At 36.6% G+C, this 9,928-nt stretch overlaps 1 protein-coding gene across 1 annotated transcript; it reads left to right on the top strand.

Annotated features, from left to right (window-relative positions):
- The first annotated feature begins 762 nt into the window (after positions 1 to 762).
- Positions 763 to 1,642, top strand: LOC110026924. Its single transcript, XM_020728137.1, has one exon. The coding sequence runs from the start codon at positions 824 to 826 to the stop codon at positions 1,487 to 1,489; it is 666 nt and encodes a 221-aa protein (XP_020583796.1). The 5' UTR covers positions 763 to 823; the 3' UTR covers positions 1,490 to 1,642.
- Positions 1,643 to 9,928: the final 8,286 nt, after the last annotated feature.

A 9,928-nucleotide genomic window follows, 5' to 3' on the forward strand; every position in this document is an offset into this window, starting at 1 on the left:
ACAAATTACATAAAATTAGACAAAATTTACCATACTTATTCTTAGTTTCACTGTCATTTTAATTTCTCAATTAAATTAAATCATTTGGTTGCACAATTAAATTCTTAAACAATAAATAAAACTAAATTATTCAACACTAAAAATAAATATTAACACATTATTTATTCATATTTTTGAATTGTATTTTATAATTATTTAATTATATTAAAAATTAGTGGAATCAAGAATACTCGAAATAATAGTTGATACATCATAGTACAAAATATAAATAAATATCCTAATGTATATATATCATTCCCCCTCCAATAACACATATAGAGGAAAAGTTATGGCATCAGGAGTCCTGATATAATTTTACATCTGGACTTCAATCAAGACCTGTCACATTACCCATGTATTAAATTATTTTTTTCTATTAAGGTGAGTCTGCCTGTATACGTGACAGGTCCTGATTGATGCCCCGATAAAAAACTGTATCATGACATCACGTACAATATTTTTTCCAGACAATGAGGGTTGCGTCATTGACACACACCATAAATTTTTAATTATTATATAAATAAAAGAAGTTAGTTTTACAACCTAGTAGTCAAAGTCATTAAGATCCATAACTGAAGCTTACCGGTCCTCCCAAGCCTTTTTTTAACTTCTAATCTGATCAGCCTAGCCGCGCAATATGTTCAATTTGCAAGGGCCTCCAAGCAAAAACGGCAGAATATTGCCCGCAACAGAAACACTGCATCCCACTATATTACAGAAGACGCCCCCTCCCATCTTCCCCCCTCTTCCATGTCTCAGAATTTGGCCTCCTTCCGTTAGAGCCATGAACTCCAAGTCCAATCTCTCTCTCTCTTTCCTCACCAATCATCCAACCCAAACCCTACCCCCACTACCCCCCTCCTCCGACGGCCGGCCGCCATCTCGCCGGCGAACAAACTCGCGCACACCGTCCTTCTCCAGCTCCACCTCCTCCTTCTCCAGCTCCCCTTCCTCCTTCTCCACCTCCTCCTCCCCTTCCCCCTTCCACAGCCTCCTCCCCTCCTCTTCCATCCCCTTCTCCTGGGAACGCCAGCCCGGCATTCCCAAATACATCTCCGCCGCAGCCGCCGCCTCCGGCGGCGGCGACGAGAGAAATCTCCTTCTCCCTCTCCCTCCGCCGCTCAGATCCGTCTCCAGAATCGCTCAGAAGAAACGATTCAACGCCGCCGTCGATCCATTCACCGCTGCTCTCGTCGAATGCGCTAAAGAATCGTCGGATGCTGATGCGATCTGGTGGCGGCGATCTGATGGATCTGGAGGCGCAGTAGATAAGATGGTGGGAATCTGTCGCCGGACTGTAATGGCGGATCGAGCGGGTTTTCAAGACCTTTTCGGCTCTTTCAGCTGTAAAACCTCTTGTTCGGTATCTGATGCGACGACGATCGCGGTTCCGAGATCTAGGGTTCGGTCGGCCGGAGCTTATGGGTTATTGGACCGGCGGTCGGAGTGAAATTCGGTAGGAGTTAGTATAGCGAATAAAATAATTGCTGCGAAATGAACTCATGCCGCTGTAATTTCTGTTCCAATTTTTATATATATTTTGTTCTGGATTTTGTATCATTTGCGGTTGGAGAAAAAATTGGGATATCATCTTTAAATTTGATTTAAATTGTTTGGTTTTACAATTATGAGATTTGTTTTAAAATAAGTAGGGGTGTAAACGAGCCGAACACGAGCTAGCCCAGGCTCAGCTCGTGTTTTGCTCGTTTATATTTCGAGCTTAAAAAGTATGTTCGTGTTAGGCTGGTTTGCTTAGCGAGCCGAACACCAGCCGTTCACAAACAAAAAAATCATTTTGACAACCCTAATCACGTGGCTATCAGATGTTAAAGATTGGGGCAAGATTTAAAACATCATTTGAATCTAATTTAATAATTTTTATTTTATTTTCTTCATTAATACTTTTAATTGATTGTAAATCTTGGTAGCCTCAACTAAATTTTAAAAAAAAAACTACTCATTAAAAAATATATATAATTGATTAGTAGTATTTCAAGTCAAAACGAGCCGAACGTGAACGAACAAATATTTGTTCATATTGTTCGTGTTCAGCTCGTTAACTTAGCGAACGAGCCGAGCACGAGCTTCTTAACGAGCCGAACACGAGCTGTTTGCGAACAACGAGCCTTTTTGACAGCCCTAAAAATAAGTATATTTTATGATAAATCAATTAAAAGTTAAAATTATATTTGCTTTTTGACCATAAAGTCCTTCAAATTAAATTTAGGTGGGATGGGTAAGAATATCTCAATGGACCTTTATGTTAACTATTTAGATGATTTCTATCATATCCAATTTTCCAATTTTTATTCTTTTTTTAATCTAAGGATGAAATATCATTACCTAAAATAAAATATATAATTAATAAGATACAAGGAAAATGAAATCCGATTGGTCTAGTTTGATTGTGATAAGAAGTCCTCAATTTGGTGGGCTAATTGTAGAATGATTCAAATTATTATAGTTGTCATACGGCTATGACCCTGTTGATTGAGCTTAACAAATGACATTTTAATCAAATAAGCTTAATAAATGAGTCTTATCTTGCTTCTTTGGGGGATGCTTTTTGAGTATCGTGTCTTAATTAAGGTCTAATCAAGCTTCTTAAAGAACTTGTTCACGAGCTTTAAATGGCATTGTTCAAAGTTATAAATGTATTGAAGAATTAACTATCAAGATTATTCATTTAATGATGAAAATTTTATGAAGTGTGCAAGATTGTTGTAATAGTTAATCAAATGATCAATGGTAAGCTTTCAACAAGTTGAACCACGAGTAATTTGTCAAACAGGATTCATGTGTAGCGCTAAAGTCTATTATAATTGTAATTAACGGAAATATCTTTTTGTTAAGTGATTTGATGATCCATCGTTTGTTTATTATAAGTCAAAAAGATAATGTGAGGAAATTTTTATGACCAAAATTTAAGTTAGGAAGTCATAACACTGTCGATTGATTTTGATTAAAATTTTCCATCTAAGCTAGAGTATTATTTTGGAAAAATTTTAGGTCAATTTTTATGATCAAAGTTTCAAAATCATTGATCAATGAAGAGTGGTTTGAGTCACAATATATAAGGTTGTCAAAACAACTCGTTGTTCGTGAACAGCTTGTGTTTGGCTAGTTAAGAAGCTCGTATTCGGCTCGTTCTTTAAGTTAACGAGTCGAACAAGAACACGAACAACATAAACAAATATTTGTTCGTTCGTGTTCCGCTCGTTTTGGCTCGAAGTACTACTAATCCATTATATATATATATATAATAATCAATTAAAAGTATTAATGAAGAAAATAGAATAAAAATTATGAAATTAGATTCAAATGATGTTTTAAATCTTATCCCAATCCTTAACATTTGATGGCTACGTGATTAGGGTTTTCAAAATGACTCTTTGTTCGTGAACGGCTCGTGTTCGGCTAGCTAAACAAACGAGTCGAACATGAACACACTTTTTGAGCTCGAAATATAAACGAGCCAAACACGAGTTGAGCCCAGGCTCGCTCGAGTTCGGCTCATTTACACCCCAAGAAGTATACATAACAAAATTATGAGAGTGCACTCGCGATGAAAATAATTAAAAAGAAAGAATCAAATTCTAATAATCTATGGTGCAATGTGTGCTTCTGTTTGATAAATATGTATCTTTAGTTGATGCTAAGAATGAAGAAAATAATTGGTTGAAAAGCTTGGTTAAATGATGTAATTGATTATGGGTAGGGGTGCCAATGCCAACTAAGTTTTACATGAAAATAATCAATTTAAATCCCGCACGACTCAAAAACCCAACCCGAGTCAGACTTAACTCAAACAAGTAATAACAAATAATAATAATTTGCAACGGTTTAGTGGAGACTCAACCTGAAATGAACAGGTAACATGATTTTAGGTTTATTTCAGTTTTCATTTAAAGTAAAGTTCTATTAAATCAAGTCTTTTTTTTTTTTTTTTGTCTCAAATCTAAGCAGGATGTTAATGATACGATTTTGAGTCGAGCTAGGATTCGGCTCAAAATTGGATCCAAAAAAATTCTGTCCAAAATTTTTGCTCATAACTCGACTTTATTTCGATCCGATCTTGATCCAAGCCAAAATTCGAATAAATTTTCGAGCGATTAATGATCACCAAGCTAAATTCGCTAAACTCACAGCCTTGCCGTCAGTACGTCAATTAACGATTTGATTTTGAGTCAAGTTGTGGTCGGCTCGAAATTGGTTCGAAAATTTGATCCAAAGTTTTAGCTCATAATTTAACTAGTTTATTTCGATCTGATCTCTGTATGAGTTAAAATTCAAGTCAATTTTCAAACAATTAACCAATTTTAAGCTAAATTTGCAGCCCTGATCAAGGAATAATATTCCGTCAAACGGCCAACCACCAGGGGCCACGTTGCTCGCCGATGAGATATATGACGATATGGTGCCCAATAATTGGTTGTTCAGACGTGCGGTGTCCGGACGGAATATTCTCCCAATCACGATCCAAATTCAACCAGATTTTCTCGATTTAATTACACTGCCCGAATTCAATTTGAATATTACAAGGGCTAATCCGAGTACGAATTTTTCGTGCCAGACATAAGTGTACATTTCATATTGATTATTTTTGGTCATGCAAGAGAAGTACCTAGTCCATCTTTTTTGTTAATTAAGCAAAATAATCAGGCCTTTCTTGTTTATATCTATGTTTAAATGACGAAATGCTACGTTTGAATCTTAATTAAGCGGAAGAACTCAGTCGTTTATCCCATATTTTGGCACAAAGAACACTGTAACACATTATTTCATCTTTTATGTTATTTCTAATACGTTTTCTTAGTCTTAACAAATCGACACGTAGTCACTCAACATTAAAAATTGAGCATCTTAAATGTGCATGTCATGTGAGAAAAATGGAAGCCTATTTTGCACGTTAAAGTAGACCGCCATAAAAAGGATAGAATTGCATAAATCTAAAGTAAAGAAAAATATAATATAAAAAGGGGGGCATTGACATACATACCGCCCAATTCCTATGTATTTAAATTTTAGATTTTACATTTATGCCACCCAAATCTGTCATACCACATAAAAAATACATTCATTTTAACTTTTAGTAAGTGAGATACAAATTTTCATGCATGAGTAAGGCTGCATGTTTGTAAAAATTGAAGTTTGGGGGTTAGATATGTAAATATATAGGAATTGAGTGGTACACAAGTAAATCTTTCTACAAAATCATAGTTAATGTGATCTCTTGACATGTAATTGGAGAAGGCAGGTAGGTGTGTGATCAAGCATATGAAAGAAGGGTTACAACTGATATATGGTTTAAGCTCTTGAGCATAGATAGATGTTATTTGGCAAAGTCAATCAACAGATGTTGTTGTGCAGTGAATGTTTGATGAATTACATTAGTGTTTTAATGTCTCTTAGTGGATGTTGGTTGCCTACATATGCGAATGACATTGGTCGATGGGTAACTAATATTGTGAGATGATTACATTAACTAACATTGATGGGTAGAAGATGACTAATGATATTAGGAGTATGATGTTGATTAAAAATTTAATTATGAATGTTGGGAGATACTGACAAACATTCAATATTGGAGAATAGATATAACATTAGTTGAAAAGTGATTATTTGAATCATTCTCAATACATGAAGGGGGGGATCGAGTGGCTTAGTAAAAAAAAGAAAGGTCAATAGTTGGTAGATGTTGAATGTCTATTGTTAGCAAACTCAACTATGGATACATTTAACTTGTTAAGAGATGGGCATAATTAAACATCGGGAGATGGTTGTTGTTAGGTATGACTCATATATAAGATATGGGACAAATGTTGGAGCGGAACGGAGTGAGCCGGCGGAGCGGAGCGAACGAGCAAGCGTAGCGAATATAGCGAGGGGAGTGGAGCGGAAACATTTGTCAAAAAAGGGGGCAACCTCCCCGCGGTACATTTGTCAGCCGCTCTGCTCCCAACTACGTATGCATCTTTGTCAAACCTCGTCAAATTTGTGTTTTCTTCTGTGTCGATTCTTGCTTTTCTTTGCCCTAAAATTCTCAACAGATGTCTACAGACATTAAAATGCAATCAACTTAGTCATAAGCAACAAGCTAGGCCAATAGCTCACATCAATCAATTATGGACTTTTAGGCTTATTGATATTGTTGTGTTGCTATAACAAGTATACGTAATTGACATTGTCAAATGTTCTTAGACCCACAAAAATTAGTGTGAAGTAAAAAGGATCATCAATAATTGGCTTCGGCAAACATCATAAGTTGGTTATTGGTGGACATCATTGTTTGAGCTTTAGTGGAACATTAGGCAAAGTCGTGCAATAATGCTGTTAAATGGCTAGCATTGGAGGAAAAGCAATGCAATCATTGAGTTGCAAGCAACGTTGGATGCCGATGTTAATAATCTTTTTATGATAAGGAATATAGAGATTATTTTTCCCTACATGCCAATGAAATCTTTTTAATGGTTGGTTTGGAAGTCAATAGAAATTGTTTTATTTAAGTGAAAATTGAGGGAGATTTTAAGAGTTAGAATGTAAGTGGAAAAGCTTGATAAGCTTCATTAAAAAATAAAAATTTATAAAAGTCTGATTTTTTTTTTAATATATTAAGAGAAATCTTAATTCATGAGATTTGTACTGATAGTTTTGGTGCATACATGTTATTTTCTCGAGTTTTTATGCTCCTTCACAGCAACGACAAGATCAGAGAAACTAGTACGCAATTATTAACATATAAAAATGAAGTGATTGAGCAAATAAATTTTCTTGGGGTGTGCCCAGTGCGCTCTATAAATAGGTTTGAACTGAGCCTTATACCATTCTCTGTTAGCTTATTCTCGTGTAAGCAAAAAGCGGTATGGCTGGTGGTTCGAGCGGGATCGTTGTGAATCCTTAAAAGCTGGCAAAGGCCGGTTTTTGGGTTCCTCCACTTGCAATGAGACAGAGAATCGTGAAGAAAAAAAAAAATGGTTACGGACCAAACCTGTTTTGATCGACGTGGTTGGCTCGTCTGATGTTGCTAAGGTACGATCGCTAAAAATGTTTTACCAAGAAATGATGGTGTCTGGGCCTGATGAAAAACAACATCTGAGGGTCGGCGAGACCTGACCGATGCAAAGGTTGCAATCTTACAAAAGGAGTTGGAGGGAGTGGTGGCCATCGACCCGCCTCAGCCGCTTTCTCAAAGGACTAAGGCACTTCATTGCAAGGGAGAGATGACATTTCTAGGGTCAACTCCAGATGGATCGATTTTTAGGTATGTGAGAATTCCTATTTGAAAATTATTAGTTTTTTTTTTTTTTTGCCTTTTTAATGACCCCATAACATTGACTTGGATGCAGATGAGTCGATTGGGTCGGAGGGTGGGCCCCGAAGGTAATCACGTAGTTCAGACCCACTGTGGTTGCCAGTCTACAAGACTAGTATGTCGAGCTTCTGTCGCTGATGCTCCAACAGGGAATTAGCTGCCTAACTCTCTGCCTGCTGTAAATCCTTAATAGGGTCGATTGACATGGCGACCGCAGTCCCTCAAAGCTATGGAGCAGCGGACAGGTGAGGTTGAATCATTGGTGAAGTCGGTCGGTACTTCCGTGGGAACGAGCAGAGGTTTGGCTATGGATCCTGTGCAGGATTTGTTCGCTCGCCTGGCAATTGTGGATTCAAAAATAGCCGCCATGCGGGCGGAGGCCGCCATCTTGCAAATTGAATTGAGAGCGCTCCGTGAATCAATCAAATTGGGCAAGTTTCATCATAAAATTGATCAGATGGATCGGATTAGAATAGGTGGAGAGATGGTTCCATTGTGAACCCTAGTTTTGTGCCTCGAACACATACCAGGGGGTCTAGATGGATGTCTAGAGCTACGAGATGCTACAAGTGAGCAGTGAATCATCCCAAGCCAATCATGTAGACACCCTACATGTGTGACATCAAAAAGGGATGCCAACAAAGGCAATGTCGTTTTTCCTTAACATAATTGTTCCACTAAGTATTATTGCAAATCTCAAAGTTCATGACAAATTTTAATGATTCTCCTAGGTAGAATGAATGCAAATTAAGATCTCAAGGTTAACACATCACTTCCAAAACAAACATTTCTACAAACCAAATCAAGGTACTCACTACAAGTGCTTGTAAAAAATAAATCCAAAATTTTATTAAAAAAATGTTTGATTTCAAGAGTTTTGGTGGATTAAATAAATCCAGAATACATAACACTTGATAAGTTGCATTTATCTTTCTCCAACACTAGGTGATTGCACAAGCACATACACAAGTTTACACTGAATTTCATAATCACAATCCTCACTTACACTCACTTAGTCCTTGCATCTTCTTGTCAAGGTCCCATCCTTTCTTTTCCATTTTTAGGACAAGCCCCATGGTTTTAGAATTTTTTGTGAGTTCTCTACAACTGTCTCTGTCGAGCGCTCATAAAGCTTTATTTCACAAAATGACCCCTATGAACTACTAAAACCACGAAAATACTTGAACTAGTGAATATGTGCTTGTATGCGGCACTAAGTGTTGGTCATTGATCCTTAGATGCTAGTGCAGGGGTGCCTACTCTCTATTGGTTGAACTCCAGGTCAAGGGCCTTGGGCAATTAGGCACCAAAATTTTGTGCTAAGGCGCTAAGGCTATAGAGCTTGGGTCTTACTATCATGACACCTACTTTCTGCATTCTCTGTCTTTCAGAAAAAAATACTGAGATGGAACCATCCTTGGGAGCCTACACGCTCCAGCTCGGTGCCTAGGCACTACGCCAACACTTTGCAAACTCATGGGGTTCTGTATTGATCTCATTTTTTGTTACATATGTATTTTATGGACATTAACATTTTGCTTGATGTAGCCGCACAGAACAAAAAAAAAATTGAGCATGCCTCTTTTTAGCCTAGCATATTCATGCCAAGTCTGATACACCTAAAATATATAGTATTTTTATACACGTTTTTATACCTATTTTTGAGATATTGCGCTTTAATGGAAGTTATTTGTGTGTTTTTTCTTCAGGTACAACTAAAAAGGTGAAAATGGCAAAATGAGTGAAAAATGATCAAATATGGAGAAAAAATGCAAAAATGGTGCAAAATTATTTTGGCACCTAAGCGCTAGAGACCCCACGCTTAAGCGCTAGTGACAATTACTTGACGGTTTAATTTATTTTGATGAATTTTGAAGAGACATTTGAGGTACTTATTGGCTAAAGAGGGTGGTTATGACCAATAGAAACGAACATATGGTTAAAAGACTTGTGAAAGGAGACATCCTTTTGAAAATACATCGAATTTGGACACATTTTGAAGAGATATCAAGACACATCTTGGAAAACTATACAAAAGAGAGGCTTGGGACTTCTCAAGGACTGCTTCTAGGCTCCTCAAGGGCTACTTCTAGTTTCTTTAAGTGTTTCTTTTAGATTTTTCTTTGCTGTGATTTCTAAGAGAGAGATTGTAAGTCACCAATATCTATCTTTATTTTAGTTTTAGTTTCTAGTTTTTGAGAGTTAAGAGTGTTGTAAGAAGAGAAGAGATTCAAAAGAACTTTAAGAGTTTGGTGGAGGATTTAAGATAAGTTTTTATCTTTTTGTTACTACATTTGATTTTAATTGAGACTTCTTGTTGGTTTGACAATAATTTCTGCTTTTAAATTAAACTGTGGTTTTATTTTCTCTATGAATTCTGAGTAATTTTCTTTATCTTTTTCCTTAAAATGATAAGTAAATAAATTATTAGATGGAAGTTGTGGAGAGTATTGATCTTTAATGTTGGAAGAAGTTGTGATGATTTAACTCCATGTACTTCTTGATTTGGCCCATCGAGATGTCAAAATTTGTTGTGAGAACATGTAAGAACCGGGATGGCATTGTCTCAGTCAACCC

This window comes from Phalaenopsis equestris, unplaced genomic scaffold, assembly GCF_001263595.1.
Source record: "Phalaenopsis equestris unplaced genomic scaffold, ASM126359v1 Scaffold000403, whole genome shotgun sequence".
NCBI classification, from domain to species: Eukaryota; Viridiplantae; Streptophyta; class Magnoliopsida; order Asparagales; family Orchidaceae; genus Phalaenopsis; species Phalaenopsis equestris.

What these genes read in the sequence shown, in the direction of transcription:
- LOC110026924 (XM_020728137.1), top strand. Translation starts at nt 824, where the DNA reads ATGAACTCCAAGTCCAATCTCTCTCTCTCTTTCCTCACCAATCATCCA.